This window comes from Plectropomus leopardus, chromosome 21 (genome assembly GCF_008729295.1).
Source record: "Plectropomus leopardus isolate mb chromosome 21, YSFRI_Pleo_2.0, whole genome shotgun sequence".
Lineage (NCBI taxonomy): Eukaryota > Metazoa > Chordata > Actinopteri > Perciformes > Serranidae > Plectropomus > Plectropomus leopardus.
Window position 1 is genome coordinate 11581446 of NC_056483.1, and position 22488 is coordinate 11603933.

Here is a 22488-nt window from a genome sequence, read left to right on the forward strand (position 1 = left end):
TGGAAACTTGGCAAATGCGATTGTGATTTTAGTTCAGGATGTGACCCGCTGAACATTTAAAAAGACAGACTCCACCATGCCTGGAATAAAGGTTTTGATAAAATGTCAGGCCTGTGGGTTGTTTGATGCGACAATATTACATTTCCTGAGTCTAAGCCCTCTACTGTAATTTATAGTTTCAGTCATTCAGTTGTCCTCTCTTCTCTCATGCCACTAAAATTTAAAAACAGAACTTTTCTCATCTCCTGCATACAAGTCATCACTCACTCAAGCTCTTTTCCTGAGTAATGCCTGAGGCTCATATCTGTCCGATTTGTGTGTTCCATTATCTCCCAGAGTGACTCAGCGACAAGGAAAGAAAACACATGTTAAAGGAAAGGAGAAAAAAATAAGATGAAGCTGAATAGGTGAGGCGGAAGCTGAAGGAGAAAGAGAATGGATAGCCCGGAGAGGAGTAGAGGGTGGGAGCTGTCATAACAACATACCATTTGAGAGCGCCGGGCTCCTCTCACCATCAAGTGGTGTCACATTCAATAGGGCAGAGATTCACTGATGAGGCAACAGCCCATATACTGTATACACATACACACACAGGCTCAAGCGCACACTCAGATTTACACACACGCAGGCAAGCTGCCAGCTGTTGACTCGACAGATTGGTAGTGTAGTGTACTCAATGGCCCCAGTTCATATCCCCACTGGCCCCTGTGCATTTATTTGAAAATGACTGAATGGGGGAAAGCAACATGTCATGGTGATTGGACTGTGAATGAGTTGTATCAAAGCTTGTGTTGTTTTGCCTTTTCCCCCCGATTCCACAGTCTCCATTGGCGCTATTCCACTACATGGTACCGGCTCTACTCTACTTGCCTTTTTTAGGTTTTCCATTAGGACCATTACCTGGTACCTAGAACCACCTTTTTTAGTACCTGCTCTCCTGGGGTTCCAAAAACAGCAGACAGGTACTAAAAGGTGATGTGGACACCTGATCACCTGACCATTGATTAGTCAGAGAGAAAGGTCACTGCTTCATTGCATCATTAGCGCGCTGCATGTATAGACTAGGATACACTAGCCATTTTCCAGTACGCACCCTGTGCTTTTGTGTGTGTCGTGTTGAAATGGACGTCACGGCAGTCGCACGGCGCTGCTATGATGACCAGCTACACTGACACGGTACTGTCTTCTGATGGAAAACGACACCCAGAAAAGTACCCGATATCAAAGGCGAGTAGAGTAGAGCCTGTACCATGTAGTGGAAATGCACCAGGCCTTCTCTACATGGGATTTTAGCCCTGCAGCAACTAATAACTCCTGTTTATTCACTCTTTTTCAGGACTATTTTACAGATCTGATTACCAATGACAGCATCAACTTTTTCCGCATGTCCAAGCGCGTGTACCCTCACCGCCCTGTCATGATGGTCATCAGTCACGCTGCTCCTCATGGCCCAGAAGACTCGGCTCCGCAGTACGCTGAGCATTTCCCAAATGCTTCGCAGCACATGTAAGTTACACTCAGACTCACATTCTCACACGTGCTCAAACACATACAACCAAAAGGGTTCCTATATAGGACTTAAACACTGTAAAATATGAAAAATGAATGTTCAAGGCCCATATTTAGAGATTATATACGCAGGCAGCTTTCATCCGCTGCTTTATGGAATTTTTTCTTGTTAGCATCCAATTTGAGTTTTTATGATTTTGTGTACATAACATTATTACAGCACTCACACCCCTCAATCCCCAGTGATGACAGGTTGCTTAGGAGCTGCTCGGTCCGACGACTCAGCGAGCGTGAAATCAAAATGATTTATCATCCAAGAATAGCCAGGGCACATACCATGAATAAGATCAGGGATGGCTTTTTTACATAGCACAACTCTTGCCAAGCCCACATTGGCCTCCCACAACTCTCATTACTGAACCGAGGCAGCGTCGCAATACTCTGTGTCTTTCCATGGCAACATGCCCTGCCATCTCTTGATGGGCCCTCCAACAGGCTCCCAGGATGCACTGCTCCTCTGGGTGGGGGAGGAACGGTTTTTTAGGGGAGTAGATGTGAGGTTCTAGGCTGTCATTTCAGCTCAGTTTTCCTTTTTCTTTCTGTTTCCCAGCGGTTCCAGTGTTTCCCACTTCCTTCCTCTCACTTTCTCTTCCACTTAACATTCCCCCTGTCTGTTTGCTCGACCTCTCGGCCGCTCTATCTGTATATCTCTGTGTCTCTCCCTCTGTGTATCCCAGTGTCTTGTGTCATTTTCTTACCCCTTGCCGCTCTCCCTCCCCTCCTGTGAAATTCGCGGAGGACTTCCTGATCCTGTCCATATCAATCAGTAGTTTCTCCCCGCGGCTCTTGAGACGAGAGGAATGCATTGTGTGCTCTGGAACACCCTTTGTGACATTATTAATTTATTTTTAGCTCAAGCCTCTGGGTGAAGGGGGTGGATCTGGGGCCCGGGGGTGACTAAAGGGGTTGCCCCAGTGATTGTGTGGAGGTGTAGTGTGTGCAGAGAAAGTTGTGTGGTTGCTGCGGCAGCTCAGGTTGTTGGTATGGGTAGGTGTTTGTTTTGGTGTTTGTTGACTCAACAATTCCATAACAGATACAGAACAGTTTTTTTTCCACTGACAGATGTTGTGGAGCAAATTCCTTTTTAAATATGATTTTGTTTTTAACACTCTTCCACTTTGTGTTGGTTCAAGGAGCTGTGGTAATTCCATTGGTGGATGTTGAAGTACACAACTCGAAGTATAGATACTCCTGGTCAAATATTACTACAATACAAGTGAAAGTTGCTAGGTCAAATTGTTACTTGAGTTAAAATACTGGAGATCATGCTTTGAGAAATACATAAGTATTCAAAGAACTTTAAAAAAATATGCTGCAAAGGCTACAAAAATGCGCATAGAAACACTAAGTGAGTAACAGACGTTACAAAAGGACCACTCATGTCATATTGTTACTTTGCCATATTTTATGCCACATTACTATTGTAAGAATTTAACTGCGCTTGTCGTTTTTCTCTCTGATTCAACTAATTGCTAAGTAAAAAGAAAAGTCTTCTTATCCTCTAGCCAATGCCTTGTCTGAAGAATAGTGTGATTTGCTGTAGATGCAGCTTCTTAAAATAAATAAATAAATAAATAAATAAAATCTTAACATCCCAGTTACACACCTGTAGCTTTATAACTGCTCAAAAGCAACTAAGCTTGACAGCAAATCTTACTAAAAATTGTATGAATTTACAACAAAAAATAACTTTCAGACAATGTTTAAAGATGGGGTAACATCCACCCACTGTTTAAGTCAAAAAGTGAACTTTTGTTGCCAGTGCAAACAATCTGTTGTGGATTTATTTTTTAAAAATTATTTGCTGTCTTTAAAGCAAATACAAATGTAGTGCAGTAAAAAGTACAATATTTGTCTTTCAAATGTAGCGGAGTCAAAGTAATAAGTTTTCAAAAAATATAATACTCAAGCAAAGTGCAGATATTCAAAAACTGCAGTTAAGTACAGTGCTAAAGTAAATGTACTTCGTTACTGCCCGCCACTGGGTAATTTTCTGCAAAAGCCAGTAAGTCCCTGCTAATGTCATCCACTAATGGAAAGACATGACATGAAATTTGTCTAGTCTGCTACTCTCTGCTTTTGCCCCTCCAATTTGTAATGCATAGAGCTGGATGAGACTGCGTGGCAGTAAAGGAGGAGCTGCCTCATAAATCAAATCAATGTCTGTACTTTTGACAGCAACAATAGCAGAGGAGTGTTTGATGTTAATGTCATTAACATTCCTCACTGAAGGTGTTTTTACTCTGTCTCTTAAATGTAAGCCAAACTCTTGACTTATTTTAAACACTATAGATGTGTTGCAGTTCCTCAGCGTCTTGACTCTATAGTAGGGAGTGAGTGGAAGTTATTCTGGTTGTAGCTCGACAAGTTGCTTTCGGGAATGTCTCTAATCCTCATACTGAATGTGTCTATGTTAAGTTTTGTGAGGGCAGGAGGCATTCTGAGTTGAACAGCGGGCCCTAGGCTGCTGTAATCCACAGCTAATACCACCAAACAGCGACCTATATGTGACAGGTGGCAGGTGTGACCTCTCCTATGGACTGGCTTCGTTCCACTGACCTCTGCATTCCTGGTTCCCTTGTGCCCAGGGCCCCATACCTTGGTGGCCAACTGCCCAGAGACAGGTCCCTTTGTGGGGCTTATTAGACCGCCTGGCTAGGTGGGTGAAGAGTTCACCCTTCTCACAAAGCAGGCCTGAGGAGACGAGGGCAGAAGGCAGCTCACTCAATCAGAGCAAAGCAGCTCCCATAGCAGGTCTTCATTAAGGATATAAGTCTTGATACTTGTGTGCAGCGGCTACCTATTTAGGAGTAGAAACTCTGCATTTATAGTTTGAACTGCAGAAACTTTGCAGACAGAAGTTCACCATCATACTTAAATCTACTGTTTATCTCTCTTCTTTACAGCTCAAGTCCCAAACAGGTTAACAGCTTCTCTCAGCTAGAACTCCACAAATAAGACTGCTTCTCCCTCCCTCTTTATCCACTCTTGTTATTCACCATTTCAAATGACCATGACTTATTGAGTTTTTGGTCCAGAAGTTGTTGCAAACTTGACTTTGGGGCCTATTATTTTCTTAAGCATGTGCCAACCCTCAAATGACTTGCATGTGCCAAGAGCGCAGCGGAGCCGGGAGACTCTCGTCTCTGTGTGAGGGGAGAGATGGTCAGAGAGAGGTGTGGAAAAACAGCAAAGGTGCTGGCTGCTGAGTATTAAGACATTTCCTTCAACAAACAGAGCAGCTATTGATGCGTGTTAAGCGCAGTGGACAACTGTGGCACCTGTTACTGAGCAGTAGTTTGTGAAAAGTAGCAGACAGGTGTTTTTTGGCATCATAACTGGGCTCTTCATAGCTGTTACGTGCGCTGATAACTCACCATTAGATTTTCTTACTTCTGTGTGACTTCATCAGGCACACAGTATACATGTATGTTCTATAAATCTTAATACAGGCAGTTTTTTCACATGCCTGTGTCCTCTCTCCCTCCTTTGTGCCTTTCCAGCACCCCCAGTTACAACTATGCCCCAAATATGGACAAACACTGGATCATGCAGTACACAGGCCCCATGAGGCCCATCCACATGGAGTTCACCAACTTCCTCCATCGGAAGAGGCTGCAAACACTCATGTCTGTTGATGACTCAGTGCAGAAGGTAAGTGTAATTATTAATGCAGGGTTTTTGTTCCTCTTATGCATGTAGTTTATCCAGAGCCTCTCTCCTACTGAACAAAAAACCCACTAACATCTGGATTTTGTATTTAATAGGAAAGGTTATAATTGGCAACTTTTCCCAGGACAAATGACTCCTTAGTAGTCACGGCTGTTTATCGGCTCTGGGAGAAACATGACACTTGTGTGGACGCACTAATTTAAGGCCCTTTACCAGCACGTATGCGAATACCGTTCAAAATTTAGTCAGCACAGAGTTTGAGAGAGGCACTGGATAAATAACTGATATGAAAAATAAGTAGTCACAGTAACATTTTCACTGGCCTCCATGCTGCTTTCTACTGTGTACTAACCTATTTCCCAGCCTGTCTATGATGTCAAACATGACAAAATAGAAAAACACTAAAAAAAAATAACAGAAATGTAGATTTGTCTACCGGAGAGCCATTTTCATGGCTGTGGTCATGTGGCATTTTGGAAGGAGTCTATCACATATTTATAAATGGTTTCATCCTGTTTAAAAAACCTGCATACATGTGTTAAGTTTAGTGGAGAAGGGAAATAAATGCCTTGGTATTCCTCTGTCTATTTTCTTATCATGACTCATTTGACTTCCTAGGTGTTTGACATGCTCGAGGAAACTGGAGAGCTTGATAACACTTACGTCATCTATACAGCAGACCACGGTTACCACATTGGTCAGTTTGGATTAGTCAAGGGCAAATCGATGCCCTATGATTTTGACATCCGTGTGCCATTCTTCTTAAGAGGACCCAACGTAGAGCCAGGGGCAGTGTAAGTCCAAACAACAGCTAAAATCATTATCAGAGTCTCTCAGCTTCCAAATAACATTGTCTTCAGATTGCAAAAGGTCAAGAATGACCTGCACTGTGTGTATCCTGACTTGTCTTTCTCTCAGTATGTAAAGTTTCATCTTTGTTTATTCAGGTTCCTTGGTTTTGTCACTTATAATCACCGCATGTATTTCAGAAGAATAATTTTATGTGCATGCACTTCCCCAGAAACCCTCATCTGGTGCTGAACATTGACCTCGCTCCCACGATTCTCCACATTGCTGGGCTGGATACCCCTCCAGACATGGATGGAAAGTCCATCCTTAAGCTGCTGGAACAGGAAAGGACTGGCAATAGGTCTGTATGAATCCATCATGCCATGCTGTAATAGATATCATGTACTGTAATTGCAGAGTGTGCACAATATGTGCAACACTCCTATTCGTTTGAGATTATTGAGCTAATGCAGATTTCCATAGCCAAAATAATTGTGCTCCAGCTGAGCACAAAGTGGCTTTGGGGCAGTTTGGTGGATTTTCCTTGGCTGTAGGACTTTGGCTTGGGTTCACTGAGGTTATTCTTATGAAGTTTCCCGTAGAATTTGTTTGCAAGTTGAATCATTTGTTTCCTCAAGAAACCCGCTGTACCCACAGTGTCCAAAAGGTTCATTGACCTCTTAAGAATAAAAAAATCATTCTGCTTTACAAGAGCACAAAATATATCTGCACTGTAAAAGAAATAAAAAGTCACATAGAAAACAAATTTACAGACTTGAGACAAGAGCAACAAAAAGAACTGGTATAATCCAGTCTTGCGCAAAGAGTATTTACATTATTATCTTAAACCCACAAAGTTTTGAGTCTGCTATGATCAACTTCCCTAATGTTGGCTAGCTGTGTGCCCAACATGCTGTAGCTGATGGCGAGTGCATAGGCCATATGAATTCTATAAACTTTGTACTTTTTGTTTTCCCAGATTCAAACCCAACCGGAAACCCAAAGTCTGGAGGGACACATTCCTGGTGGAGCGAGGGTAAACTGGGGTTCTTTATTCCCTTTCCACACCACAGGCACATCCATGTCGTCGCAGCGCATTGTGTGTCACACAAACCTGACAGAGCATCTCAATGAACCCGAAACGTGCAAGGCTTAACACACGGCCCCTATTCCAGAAACACAGCTGCTTTTCCCAGTTATTTGTTATCTGACAGACATTTCCTGACCACAGTCGGCTTGGAAGGCGATGGCGGTGGAAGAGGTTGAAAAATTCATTTTGGTTAAGCTATAAGCGGCTGGCAAATGATGACAGTTCACGCGAGAGGTGCTGACACGTGTGTTACAAGGTCATGTAATCATTTAAGAGAAAAACAAGCAAAGTCTTTGTCTTATGAAGGGACCTTGCATCTTTTGAGCACATGATCGGGGCCCTAAACCTGACTTGGCCTGCTGTTTTTTCACTGGTGGAGACAGACGGAAGATAGCTAGACACACGCAAAATAAACAAAGGCTAGCCAGGCTCAGGATGATGTTACCTGAGGAATGGCTGGAAGGCTCACACTCAATCCACTCACAGGACATGTCACCAGTTCCCCCAGTGTGGAATGCAGCAGCCACGCTGTAGCCAGCGCTTGACTGTTTCTCCCAAGACTGTTTTCTTTGTAGTGCACGCGATCGCATGCAGCACATGCTCCTTCACAAACCCTGTCAGTTCTTTATTTAACCTCCCCTCTGCTGCCAGATATATGTTGCAGAAAACGATACCTCCAATCTAACAGCCCGCTTTTGTTCACTTAACATGTTAAGCTGTGGTAATGCCAGGGTTACACTGACAGAAACTTGACATCTTGTAGTGAAATGAAAAAAAAGGTTTAATTTAAATAAAAATAAATAAAAAAAGAGAAAGACGTAGAGTCATTATCAGGAAAACAAAGGGATAGAATATTAACACTGGTTGAGGCCAGCTTGTGCTGGAAATATGTGTCATGATACTGTATATTACAGTATGTCACCCAAACAGCTGCTGGTTTTCCCCACTATCATTTCCTCACAATCTCTACTTTTTTTTCCCCCAAATTGCTGGCTTGGCCCTCCCATCTCCTTTCCACTAATTTGCTCATTTGCCAACATCTGCAGACACGCATCCAACAGTACAAAAGAAGCACTCGTTAGCTGTGCTGCTGCGCATACAGATCAGTCTCCTGCTGGCGTGTGTTTGTGTGACAGAAGAACTAGCTCGTCTATGGACTGCTGTGTATGAAATGAAAAGAGTGTAACCTTTGACATGTCGGGGCTTTAGCTCTTTTAATCCATTCCTCCATTAATCCGCACTGTTTATGAAGGCTGTCTGCATGTGTGCCTGTTTCTAAATGCTGAGATTAGCCTCCACAGACCTTTCACTCTGTTACTCTGGCACAGACGCAGCAGCACACACACACAGTAGCTAATGTTTTTTTTCTTTCACTGCTCATGTGATATTTTCTATGATCTAACATCCTCACATGACCTTACAGTGCTGTTCCTCTGAGCCTTTGAGATGCTGACTGACAGCTGGGGCAGACTATGTTGTTTGAGAATCTAATAATCGTTGTAACGCAGCCATCAGGGAGTGACATCGACAACAACTGTTAGCTCTTTAATCACCCTTGGCTAAATGCTAGAGACAGAAGCCAAGCCAGTGTGTGAACTTTGGCTTTTTTCCTCTGGAGCAGAGCACTAGACAGGATCTGACAAGACAACAGCTCAGTCTTGCAAGGCACAGGTTGTTCTGTGCTTCAGTGTCGCCGTCGTTATGTCTGTGGGTCGCGAGCAGCCAGGCCATATTGGCAGAGAGTTGAGGATAGAGCAGGGGGATGGAGGAAGGTTGGCATGGCTGTGGCAGAGACTCAGCCAGGTCTTGTGGTGGTAGCAAAGGAGAAAGGGGCAGGGCAGTTGAACGTAATGCCAAGCCAAGGTCAGACAGCTTGGCCTGGAGCTGAGCACTGGTGCGAGGCTGAGCTGAGCTGCATGCCCAGACCCTCTGGCACACACGGACACTACATAACTCATCCATTCACTGACCATGACCATGAGAAGCACACAGAGAGTAAAAAACAGGAAACAGTGAATAAAACTTTCAGCTCACTCCAGCTCAGTAATACTTTAATAGTTTAATAGTATTTTGACTCCTGGAATAAGCCTTTTTGATGCATATTTCCTCTTAATTCTGCTGACCTGTGTCGTGCAGCAAGATCCTGAGGAAGAAGGAAGACTCAGTGAACACTCAGCACACCAACAGCCTTCCCAAGTACAAGAAGGTCAAAGAGACTTGCCAGCAGGCGGAATTCCAGACACCCTGCGAGCAGCCTGGACAGGTAAAACAAACACAGCCATGTGCAAATGAAAATGAGTTCCCCTGATATCCACTGAGTTGCCTCAGTTCTTTTCCAACAGTAATGAGTACCACTCTCGATGTGACCTCCCTGTTGCCTGTTGAGCTCTTCTGCAGAGCCAAAAGTAAAATGGCAATTTACAATTCATCAGTTGCTTCATAATTGGACCCTATTGCACTATTTCGTGGTGCATTCATTTGTTGGTACTTCCCTTTCATCTATGCCCATAAATTTTCTGGCAGACCAACAGCTGAGTGGTACAGTATGTGGCCTTGGAGCACGCAGACCAGAACAATACAAATTGTTACAAGCTTCAGGTAACATTGAATGACAGGCAGTTTCTGAGGGCGGGACTAATGCAATCCAGATCCAGTTTATGGTCACATAAATGTGTGTAAGTAACAATCAGTTATTAAAGACAGCAATCTGGCAATTCTAGTTGAGCTCAGCAGTGTTTTGTGTGGATGAATGTGGGTACAGAATGTACGTGCACCTGTAATAGTGCCCCAAAAAGTGTCTTCCTTGGAGCTGTAATAATTTACAATTACGTTGCTGCATATTATGACGGATAAGCTTTGGTCATAAGTGGCTTGTCTGGCATGATTTAACATGACCTCCCAATGTGCAGCCTGAAAGCCAGTGGTGTGTGTCTTACAAAATTACAGGGGAAATGGTAGTTATGCACAGCAGGCAAGTGCTTTACCACTTCTCTTCATATTGTCTAATCTCTTTTTCCAGCTCTGCTTCTTCTGTATTTTACAGTATTTATTTTATGCATTTAAATGCCACACAAAAAAAGCATTGCACTGAAACAGTTAAAAGGGTCTTCAAAAAAAGACATAAAACCTCAGTCTTGAACCCAAATTTGGTTAGAATGAGAGAAGTTTTGTTTTTTTGAAAAGCCTTAAAAGTGACTGCCTTTTGAATATGACCGCACAATCTTGGTTCAGACAAACCAGATTTTTCTAAGAGCAAAGCCTCTGTTGTGTTTTTGTCGCAGAGCTGTTGCGGTCCTTTGGAATCGATCATGTGATAACGCTATGGGTTTGTTGTGGGTACACCAAATTTACTCACAAGGGACATGGAGAAATCTCTGTTACTGCATGTTCTCAGGAGTACATAACAGTGTGAGTGGCTTGCGGTACTTTGGGTCTTCCTCATGTTTCAGCTTGCATGGTCATCCATGTCTGCTCCAAGACTACCCATCCTCCTCCTCAGTGTCTCATCCATCTCTGCTATCCTGCTGCTGCAATGGCACTGTTGTGCCTTAAAAGCACTCATAGGAGGGAGAGATAGAGGGCAAGGGAGAAGGATAAAGACAGACAAAGATTGTTTTCATCCCTGAGTGACAATACATCTCTCTCTCTCCCCCGCGTCTTGTCTAATGCTGATATAACAGCTTTGTTTGGCCCGTAAGCCCTCCGTTACCATATGAGCCTTCCAGAGGAAACCTGAGCCGCTTTATGGCTCTTTGTTTGGACCCTCGTTCTCACACTCACCACTGATGCTCTGCACTGCGCCCTGCAGATGTGTCTCTTCCATTTATACAAGACCAAACCAGCGGCACGACTCAAAGCAATTAGCCTCAGCTTTCTTTTCGTGGTGGGAATAAATGTTGAGAAAGACAGAAAATGTAGGCATGTGCGTGGATATGTATTTACACAATTGCACTGGTGACGCATTTGGCACAGGCATACCCAGTGTGAGAGTGATAGGGGGCTTCCTCTTTATTTTCTAGACACCAGACAGGCCCAATCCATCTCATGTGGTCGGTTTGGTTTATCTTTCTTGCTGCCTTTGGATGCCATTCTTTCCCACAGGCTGAGATTTCCCTGATATTTCTGTCAAAAGCATGTGTTTCTCATGACACTAACATCAAAATAGAGGCTTTATCTGAGATTTAAGTTTTTTCAGATTGTTAACATCTATAGCACTTATTATTAGCTATGCCAGAAAATCTGTTCATTGTTAAAATAATGTGGAAACTTCCAAAAAAGATACAGATCGAGGACACTTGATCACCTCACATAGAAATTAAGTTAGCAGAAATAATACTTGAGGGAATATTGTTTCTCAGTGTTTATTTCTGCTGTGGTTTTTGTTGACAGAAATGGCATTGTGTGGAGGAGATCACAGGGAAATGGAGGATACAAAAGTGTAAAGGTGGTTCAAAAGAAGGCTCCAGGAAAAGAGCCCGCAGCCTGAAGCCCCGCAGCGGTTATGACCACAGAGACAGGGGCTGTGACTGTGGGGACTCTCTCCTCAAACCCTCCAGAATGGACCGCCGTTCACACAGACAGTTATCTGCCTCGTCTGGCCAGCGTGAGTACACCTGAACATTTATCTAATATTTTAGTAGAACACAAAGTCCTTTAAAGTGGTAGGGGATTTGATATGTGTTTAGGAGTATTTGGGTTATTTCAGGCATGCATAACATCAGTACCGACTTTTTCTTAACTTATATTGATGTCTCTCAATACCAGGACAAAAATAAGTCTGCACAGACTCAAGTCTGGACTTCTTGTAACTGATTATATATGTTCTAAGGGGAGACATATGCATGGAAAAAATAAACAAGTCAACAAGTCCTGCAATTTGTTCTGTGGATGCTGCCTTTTGCATGTATGTGTGTGTGTGTGTGTTGTGTGCTGTTAGGACTGTGGTGGTTTTGAATAGTTTGATGCCCTCTAGTGTTACTTAGAAAAGGTGCAACTGAAGCAGTGTTTCCCGCAAGTGCATAGAAAAAGGACTTTTCAGTCAATACAATCTCAAGCAAGCAAAAGGACCGATCTGAGAGCACAAAAGGTGAAATAAAAATTCATGAGTGTTACCAATGTGGGAGATATGCAAGCTTTTGCCACAGGGGGTCAGGAGTTGTTGTCTTCATTGTTAAACAACCACAATTACCATTTTATTTTAAGGAGAGGATTCCTTGAATATTCATAATTCCAAAGGTTTTTTTATCCACAGAGGTCTCCTCTTCCCTGAAACTGTTAAATACACAGAATAAAGTAGTTTCTCATTTAAAAAAAACAGTGTTTCTCAATTTTTTTTGTGACCAAACATTGTGAGGGGCGGCTTGCTGAGCTGTTGCTAAAGTTAGCTCAGTGGGATTTTAGGTACTCAACTAATGATTCCTTCAGTGTTCGTTGTTCAGGTTTTTACCAAGAGCCAAATTATCTGAAGAGGTCTCCTCTGCTTCAAAACAACCGAATCTGGTAACTTAAACTGGTTAAAACACTGAAGAAACCAGTTTCACATTAAAAGTCACTGTCTTTCAGACACTCTCTAACATACAATGTTTAATGTCCACCTGACAGCTGGCGCTTATTAAAAAAACTGCTAAGTGTGAGCATTGATTAAGAACCATTCCAGAAATGGCCGAAAAGTATAATAATATAGTAAATGTCAGGAAAAGTTGGTTTGATGAATCAGGAAAATCTGAAATAAGTCGAAATGAATAAGGATACCTCATTTATTATGTGGGAGCATACAAAGCACTGCTTAACTCAAGTGTTTTATTCTTTTTTATAGGTTATCAGCCACGTTTTGTTCACACCCGACAGACCAGGTCTCTTTCTGTTGAGTTTGAAGGTCAGATATATGACATTGACCTTCAAGCAGACGATCAGTCAGCTGTCCGCCGCCGTGTCATCTCAAAGCGCCACTACAACCAAGAAGACCCAGAGTTTAATTTGGGGTCAGATGACGGTTCTGAGGAAATGCTGGCTGATGATACCAATGCAGTTGGATACCCAAACTCTGTAAAAGTTACCCACAAGTAAGAAGGAAGCCTCCCTTACGTATCTCACTAAAGACTTAACATGCACATACACTAATGTCTGTAAAAAAGAGCAGCATTTGACAGGTTTTTCTGCATTTGTTTCAGATGTTATATCTTGATGAATGACAGTGTCCATTGTGAAAGAGAAATCTATCAGTCGTCCAGAGCCTGGAAAGACCACAAGAGCTATGTAGATCATGAGGTGAGTTTAGCAAGCTCAGACCAGACACACACTCTTTAGGTTACTCATTTTGTCCGTGGTCAAAGATTGTCATAATCAGTTAAAGATAATTCATAGTATTTGTTCCATATTTAATTCCAGATCGAAGCACTTCAAGACAAAATCAAAAACCTCCGGGAAGTTAGAGGCCACCTAAAGAGGACGCGACCAGATGAGTGTGACTGTGGAAGAAAGAGGTTAGTCCTTTAAATTTTACTTCAAAAATGCATCTCTTTTTTCCAAACAGAATGCAAGTTATCTATAACTTGTTTTAGGCCTGCCTAATGCAAAACCCTTTTGGACTCCACGCCTAAAAAAAAGTTTTCTGCCTGGTCCTTAGTCTCTTTCTCTGTTTATAAAGCAGCTATTTTAGCAAAGGAGACAGAAACAAGGCAGAGAGATTGAGGAGCAGGAATGATCAACTCCATCCATTTAAGTGAGTTTCTCTTCCCCTTTAATTATGAGTTTGCCCCATTTAGTTTCATCCTTTCTTTCCTTGTTCATTAACACTGACCATGCAACAGAACAAGCGTGAACATGCTGTTTACATTGCTGAATATCTGCATGGTTGCTGCATGTCAGATTTAAACATAAAGCTCGCCTTCATTTAGATGACTCTGTAGATCCCAGATGAGCAGCCGAGCATGTGTGTGTTTTGTTGATGTTTGTCTAGAAATTTTAATGCAGTGTTGGTCCTTGAATGGATTTTAAATGACAAAGCAGTTGCATGGCCCAGATCTATTTTATGTGTGTCTGGAAGTGATTGAGTCGCATGGAAAGCTAGAATGACTCAACAGAGGGGAAATCAGTCAATCCCTCAAACACAGTGATCAACTTGCACCAGGAAACATTGGAAACAGATCATGCCAATACAAAGCAGCTGTTTTTCTGCAGTGCCTGTTCTGTGTTCAGGCAGGGAGGAAGAGGGGACAGTGGCTAGAATGTCATCCCAGAGAAAATTGGACCTAGTAAGAGCTTAAACATGAAAGTAAACAGACTGTCATATCCTGGCATTGGCGATGCCTTCTGGAAGTCCCCTCCAGATCCTCCACCACTGTGGTTACTGGCATTAGCGAGGGTAAGGGCTGATGTCATCTTTGCATCAGCACTGTTTTGTAATTCTCTCACGTTTCTGCCCACAGGGAGGCGGCGCAGGAAATAGATGGAAAGGTCCAGTTGTACAATGAGATCCGGAGAAGGAAGAAGGAGAGGAAGGAGAAGAAGAGGCAGAGGAAGGGAGATGACTGCAGCCTGCCCGGCCTTACATGCTTCACGCATAACAATGACCACTGGCAGACTGCTCCCCTCTGGACATGTATGTACATTTACTTTTGCCCTTGCTTAATCAAGGAAAGCTACTACAAACACTCTTTATCACATTGTGATAATGTGGCTTCAACACAGTTATTGGAGGGGACATGCCTTGCTCAAGAGCACTGAGCAAACATAAAAAAAGAACTATTTGTAAGGTCTTTTGAGAGATTTCCTAGCAGCTGTAGTCGAATCGACTATAATTACAATGAATCTTGATTGCTGTCTAGTGGGTGGATTCTGTGCATGCACCAGCTCCAACAACAACACCTACTGGTGCTTGAGAACCATCAACGAGAGCCACAACACGCTGTTCTGCGAGTTCTCCACCGGTTTCCTGGAGTACTTTGACCTCAACAGTGACCCCTATCAGGTGGGTGAACATCTTTCATTAGTCTTTCAGCTGTGTTTTCTGTCCCCGTCTGTCAGTTTCCTCTATCTGTCCTAAAGCCGTTTCATTGGTCGCTTCATTATGTAATTACTCATTTTTAAGATTTTTTTTTTGTCAGACCAGCAATGTTCAGCTTCGTCCTGCCCTTTCTCTGAGAAAGATACATGTAAAAATGACACTCATGACAATTTTTTGTGTGGTTGTTAAATTTTGTTGTTTACCTGTGCAGCTGACTAACGCAGTGTATACGGTGGATCGGGATGTACTGAACTCTCTCCATGCCCAGCTTATGGAGATGAGGAGTTGTCAAGGTTACAAGCAGTGCAACCCTCGACCCAAAGGCTTGGACACAGGTAAAAATGCTAACTTTCAGCCTGTTTATTGTTCCCTCCCTACCTGTCCTAAAATGGTTGAACATATGGACTGTTAAAGTGGGTTAAGTGGTGATTGTGATGCCAACTATGACTGAAACAGATTTTACACACAGTAGTATTAGAGTGAAGTTGAGAGTTGGACTGTAACAGTAGATTAAAGTCCAGATAAAATGGCATTTTAAGAGTAACTAGCTGAGTGAAACTAGATAGACAGGTGGAATTTAATGTTTGGAGAAATTTGATTCGATCATTGAAAGGTGGGTGTGTCATGACAGTGATGCCCTAGTGATGTAATGTATTATGTGTAGCTGTCATAGATACCTCTTTTCCATAACCACAGTATTTTGTGGACATGAAGACACACTGACCAAGAATGATGTTGGTAGTTGGCTAACTTAATCATAGCTCTGTGAGGCCAAAAGCTGCACACTGATTGGTAGCTGTCCATTTGTTTTGTTTTACAGGAAGAAAACATGATTGGATTTTAAGTTAAGAATATGATGAAATTGATTTTTTTGTAATTTTTTGGCATATATTGTTAAATAGGTGCAAAATATGGCAGAGGGAGGGATCTAAAAGAGGTAAAAAGGCATTTTTCTTTTCATCTGGATTTAATTTGAATTAATTTGGAGTTTGGAATTATATATGTTTCAGTCTAGTCTTCTGCTGTGTTTTGAATCTGTTTCAGTATTCGTGGTGTGTGTGTGTTTGCACATATCTGCATGCTGCATGTGTTTGGGGACGATCCACTCATTGAAGTATGCTGAGATTTCAGGTGGAGGTCAAAGAATCATCACTGAGTCTTGTGTGTCCTTTGTAAATGTGTGTTCAATGGTCTTCTTATTTACAATGACATGCACATGCACACACACTCAGACCTCTCTTTCTCAGCCCAGGACCCTCTTCTGGAATATTTTCCCATTTACATAAAGTTCAAGCATTTTGAATTATAGCATGTTTTTATAATAAGGAGGCCATGTCATAGTTGTACGTCCTGGCGATCATCCCCGCTATGACTCACTAAGTTCAAGAGGTATTTTTTGGAGGATGCTGTCATCACGGCAGTTGAGGCTGTCATTTTATTTGGGGCCGTCACGCATCACTGCCATAATCAACGGCAATGTACTTTTACTACCGCCACATGGTCCAAGCATCCTCGCTGAGCCGACATCCCGGTGACGGAGGTGGTTAATAACCAATGCCAAGATGACCGAAGCCTGTACGGACTGATTTGTAGCGTTCGTGTGTGGCATGAACTGGCTGCGTTGTTTATGTCCTGAGGATAAAAACTTAATGTCTGTAATTACCAGCTGGAGAGTGGAGCACCGGAGTGGCCAAGCTGCTATGAGAAAACTGATTGTGTTTCAGAGCTGGCATGGCGGACTTGTCAAAACCATGCCAACACATGTCACATAGCAGCCTAAAATCTCTTACTTGTACTGGCTGCCCTCACTCGGGTGCGATGCCAGCGCCGTGAACCAATGAAATTGCTGTTGTGGTTGCATCAAGTGATGTTTTTGTTGGAGGAATAGTTTATTAAAACTTAAGTATCTTGGTGAAATGGATCTAGCAGTTACTCACATCTATTTGTGGAGCGTGACTCAACCACCACGATCACCTGACTGGATAACCATGTGTGTTTTGCTTTGAAGGGGAAACCCAGTTGAACTCTACACCTCACAAACCACTCAGTTATGATCAATCCTCTCTCCATCCAGCCCAATCGTATGACCTTTTCCACCCTGTTTTCCTCCATTCAAATCCAAATCTCTTTCCTCCCTGCCCTCCTCAATCTGATCATCCAATAATTGCATTTCTCCATAGGGAGTTGCAGCTGTGCATGAAGAAATCTTCAGTGTGAATGATCTATTTATCTCCCTCCCGTATCTCCCTGAATCAAAGCATTAACAATCGATTGCTCTTATTTTTCCGATCAGGAGGTAAAGATGGAGGAAGCTATGAGCCACACAGGTATCCACCAATTTTTGTTTCTCTTCAGTGGCTTTTTCTTTAACACCTGCATGGGCCTCAAAATGCCTCATTCCCACTAATACATCCATCCATGGAGTTGCTGGCGCTTAATCCGTGGCTGCATGCTGGGGACACGCTAACAAATCATAACAGATGATTTTTGTTTCTCATTAAAGCAGCTTCATTTGTTGTCACCTCTGTGCACACAACCTGTCTTCACTTTTACCTGCTGTGTAATGTCAGTCTGCAGCTATTTCAACATGTAATCAGCAGTTCAGATGTTCTCTGCCGTGTAATTTCACACCTTTGCTTGAGAGTGCAACGTTCATAGCAGTTGCCCATGTTAAAATATGACTCAAAAACTCAGAAATTCATCCTTTTTAGCTGTTCTTACGGTAGCATGGCTGAATACAAACTAAAAAGTCATACTGGGAAGTGCTGAACATGTGCTTCTACTGAGACTCGCCCCAAGCATTACATGCACGTGAATGACAATGCATGGCACAGTATCATCCCAACATATGCATCACATTCTACAGGAAAGCTAAAAGGAGTAGTTCAGACATTTTGGGCAATACACTTATTTGCTTTCTTGCAGAAATTCAACACCACTCTCATGTCGGTAAATATGAAGCTTCAGTCAACAGCTAGTCTTTATGCTAAGCTAAGCTAACCCAGCAAACATTGAGACATTGAATGACATTGAAAGACATTACCTAGCTGTAAGCTGGACAATATTTTATTGCGTCTTAACAGTGCTGAAATATTATGTTAATATGACCAAATAATGCATTAATGTTGACCAACATAGGACCCCAATCCCAGTGTCATTGGCTTTATCCATTCATCCACCATGACTTACGATCTATATGGACTTCGTTTATCTTTGTACTACATCACCTGATTTTCTTGCAAAAAGCCCAGAAGGCTTTTTCTCAGAAAAACTTTGGGCTCTTACAAAACACCACCGGCTCAAAACGACGAGACAGGAATCTATATATAGGAATAAATGGCATAAACATCTTTTCTTTATTTACGAAATGGGTGGTGAGAAATACTACTTTTTGTTACAGTGTGGCCCTCTGATCGCAACCATTTCGTTATCATGATAAATTCTCAAAAAGATGTTAAAAAGATGCTTTCGTTTTCACTGTTTAATTGTAAAATATGATCAATATTTCCTGGTTTGTAAGAAAGGGTCCTATTATACATGGAACCAATGTCACCATCTGTCTATCTTCCTCATAACAGCATTGCAGTTTTTGACTCCGACCACGACCAATTTTGGCAAGGGACACGTTGTCCCCGTCCGACAAATGTTTGCTGGAAACTGTCTCCTGGCTGTAGCTTCATATTTGCACTTAACTGACAGATGTGAGAGTGGTTTTCAACCTTCTCTTCTCACTCTCAGAAAGAAAACAAATCTACCCAAAATGTTAAACTACTCCTTTGAAATCACCCTCCATTCAGTGTCAGCCATATCCATAAGTCATCGGTCATCATCACATCAGTGTACCAGCGTAGCATGACACTCAGCTGCCTCTCACATTCACTCATGGACATTAGCTAGTGGTAGAGTGGACACTTGAGTTGCCGTGACCTCTCTGTCCTCCCACTGACCTCTGCCCTTTTGACCTCTGTTTCTGGCACCTGCTTACCAGGCAACAGCAGCATCGAAAGTGGTCAAAGAGGAGACCAAGCCTCTCCTTCCTGTGAGTCCCTGAGCCTACATCAAACCATCTCCATGCTCTAGCTGCAGTAGTTACAAAAGTCTCATAAGGAAAGCCAATCTAAAGTGGCACTGATGCTTCTTTTCTTCATTTTTTACTTGCAGACATCAAACTGAGCCCTTTTGCTGCAATTTCCTTTTATTTGCCTCTTTTTCTGATAGTATTTTGAGTTCCTTTATTTGTTCTCGGGGATACGCCATTCAGCAGCAAGCTAATTTTCTTTTTTTTTTTTCCTAAGCATCTTCTTGTTTTGTTGGTCATCTTTTCGTTTCCTCTGCTGTTCAGTTCCTTTATTCCAGGTTGCCTGACTTTGCATTTCAATCCAACACAGGCCTATCATTAACTTTGCCATTCCATTTTATTATGTGCAGCTCAGTGTGTTAGTCTGTTATGACGGATCATTAATTTTTTTCTTTTCAGTCTGTCTTTCTTATGTGAATTTCTAAGGCAGCATGTGTTTGCACTACTCATGGCTTGAGCTTAGTGTGGGTGCTGTGTTTATCTAGTTTATCAATTGCTGTTTTGAAAAATGTGTGTGTCGCTTGGGGCTTCAAACCCCGTGGAGCTGGCTGCTTTAGTGAGAGCCAGAGGCTGGGCATGACTGCATGGTGTTTGAGTCAACTTGAAAAGAGCGCCGTCTTCTTTCCACTCCAGATTTTCACAGTCTCCTGTTTCTTTGTGTTTGGCAGCACACAGCCACTGTGGGACGGACGACAGGGTTAAACTGCCCAATTTGACAGACGAGGAGGTGAACTGGCAGGGACTGGAGGATCTGTATAGCATAAACGAAAGCCTTTATGAATGTAGGCCTGACTACAGCCCCAGCCCAGACAACTGGGCCAACTTCCGGAAGGATGTAGATAATATGTTTGCACTGCGACACGTTTTTAACAAATTCAACCGAACCCTTGACGACTCCACCCTGCCAGAGCTGGGCTCCGGGGCCGGGGGTGGAGGCTTTGAAGAGGGCAGCGGAGAGGAGTCGGCCTCAGCCAGCGACGTCTGGCCAGGCCTGGCCGCAGAGGCTCGCCTCACCACCCCCGCCCCCAGCAAAACTCCATCAGCACCACCCACACCCAGGCCCACAGTGGAGAGGAAACTAGAATCTGTTGTCAACGACCTTCCTGAGAGGCTCTTAAACAGACCTGGGGTGTCTGTGATGCCAGCATCATCGGTGACGGCGTTACCATCGGGTCCAAGAAGAGACAGAGTGATCTTCCAGAGCGACATGTGGGCGCAGCAGCTGGAAGAGATAGAAGGAGAGATGTTCAGCGGGAATGGAATGACAGAACTGGAGACACGACATGACAACCTGCTGCGTACTCACAACAGCCTGCAGCTGGAGCCTGGCCCGGGCCGCGGGGATGCAGCCAGCCCTCAGGGTCTTGGCGTGGACCTTGAAGAAGAGGAGGACATTTTCCAGGCCCAAGGCTACCTCCCTTACTACCCACAGACGCTGAGGCCAAAGGTGCAGGCCAGTACCACCCAGAGCCCCCCCACCACACAGACTAGTACCCCACAGAGTGTTGGGTTGGTGCTACAGGTGCTGCCTCAGTCAGCGCTGCCCCTCACCTTGGACTACGAGGGCAGCGGCTCTCTGCCTCAACCCTCCAATCAGACCCTCTGAGGCAGACACATGCGCTGGCCAGCCAGCCAATGAGCTGCTGGTCACCATAGAGACACAGAGACACAGTGATTGGGAGATGAGCTTGCCAAAAGTGATGGCAAGTGATGCCGCCTCAGTCAGTCAGAGTTGTATAATGAGTATTAAATTTATTTTTTATTTTTTTACAGGTGCCTACATTTAATAGTAAACAGTGTTATGTTTTTTTTTTTCAAATATATATTTAGAAAAGAAAAAGCCTTAATGCAGCTAAATTTAAGTGTTGGGATTAAAATGATTAATTCCATATGGATTACACCATTGATGTTTCTAATATATGTTTCTATGAAAAACAAGTGTGAGTGGTGAAACCATTTCAACACCTGAATGAATAGTTTGCATTAGTCAGCTTTTAGGTACGCTCCAGTCTTTAAACAATCTATGAATCATGAAGCTGCTCAGTCACAGGACGCCTCAGCAGACGCTACCCACTCACTATATATAGATAAATGTTAATTTGACCCCAAATGCACTTTTGAACTTTTCCACGTGGTGACCTTGTTTGTGGATATGAAATTTGTGTTCATTTGTAAAATTAGATTTTATGAAATGATCATTTCTACTGACTACTTTCTAAAACTAAGACAAGAAGTGGATTTTCACTTCTGAAAAAGTTACAGAATAAACATTAACACATAACTGTCTCACAAATAACCTTTCATTTAACCCTTTTTTCAGATTATTTTCAAATTTGCCAAATTAGAATATGTTAAGCTTTCATTTTTACCGCTGTCATATGGTATTAATAGTTTTAGAAAGTTTAGACAATCATAGGACAGTTTAACAATCAGTTTATATACTGACAACTTGAGCTCATTATTTTCAGATTAATTGCTCCATTGCACCAGTTTTGGCTTTGCAGATTTATTTTGGTGTGAGTTGCCGAATGTTGGAGATATCAGCTCAGCAGCAATGTCTCTTTCTAGAAATCAAGACCGCTTACTCAAGATAATCTACAGACCTTACAATGAGCAGTTACATGCAGGAGCTATTTTTATTACTTAAACAGGCCCACAACCAAATCACTGTGCAGAAAGAAGCATGCTTTCTACACACAGTTTGGTATAGAGAAATTTGCTTTTATTTTGTTTTTTGGTTCTTTGAGAACCACAAACTGAGTTCCATCTAGTCCCATTTTTGGAGAGAATGCAGACATCTCTACAGCTGATATTTCCAACACTCAGCTACTAAATAGCACCACAGGTAAGAGAGAAACTTATTTATTTTGCAGTTAACGGTCCCAGGAGATAAAATGTTAATTGCGTAACTTTTTTGAAAGTGCCACCAATTCCTCATGTGGCGAAGTAGTGTTTTGATAATCCCGAGTATAGTGTTGCACATGGCCAATTCATTTCGAATGTAACTGTGTAGTCCCTTAAAACTTGTTTCATGACAGCACATTCTGTTACAGCTTTATCTATGACAGCATAGTCAGCAAAATACTGCGGGCATTTTGTAAAGCTAAATATTCCACTGTTTAACCTTTCTGCCAGCAGTTCATCACGTACCTTCTGGTTAGAAACTGTTTCTGCAAATACTTAATGCTGTCCTTTTCTCTCTTGACAGTGTGTGTACAAGTGTTTGAACAACTCTGGTTTCAGGAAAGCCATGAAGCTGTTAAGAAATAAACCCTTTCAACCTGC

The 22488-nt window shown here is 42.7% G+C and overlaps 1 protein-coding gene across 5 annotated transcripts in view; it reads left to right on the forward strand.

Annotated features, from left to right (window-relative positions):
• sulf1 (sulfatase 1) overlaps window positions 1-22488 on the forward strand; it is a 43777-nt gene extending 21289 nt beyond the window's left edge. The window contains exons 5-21 of one of the 5 annotated variants that reach the window (XM_042510896.1): window positions 1337-1506; window positions 5073-5223; window positions 5860-6035; window positions 6263-6391; window positions 7010-7066; window positions 9257-9383; window positions 11510-11723; window positions 12936-13182; window positions 13291-13387; window positions 13508-13602; window positions 13770-13841; window positions 14548-14720; window positions 14947-15089; window positions 15337-15460; window positions 17419-17452; window positions 19114-19164; window positions 19872-19993. In XM_042510896.1, the coding sequence (XP_042366830.1) occupies window positions 1337-1506; window positions 5073-5223; window positions 5860-6035; window positions 6263-6391; window positions 7010-7066; window positions 9257-9383; window positions 11510-11723; window positions 12936-13182; window positions 13291-13387; window positions 13508-13602; window positions 13770-13841; window positions 14548-14720; window positions 14947-15089; window positions 15337-15460; window positions 17419-17452; window positions 19114-19164; window positions 19872-19905 (2094 nt within the window). In that variant the 3' untranslated portion in view covers window positions 19906-19993. Of the gene's footprint in view, window positions 1-1336; window positions 1507-5072; window positions 5224-5859; window positions 6036-6262; window positions 6392-7009; window positions 7067-9256; window positions 9384-11509; window positions 11724-12935; window positions 13183-13290; window positions 13388-13507; window positions 13603-13766; window positions 13842-14547; window positions 14721-14946; window positions 15090-15336; window positions 15461-17418; window positions 17453-19113; window positions 19165-19871 lie in introns of all 5 variants that reach the window. The other 4 variants (XM_042510895.1, XM_042510898.1, XM_042510897.1 and 1 more) reach the window with 4 other exon arrangements.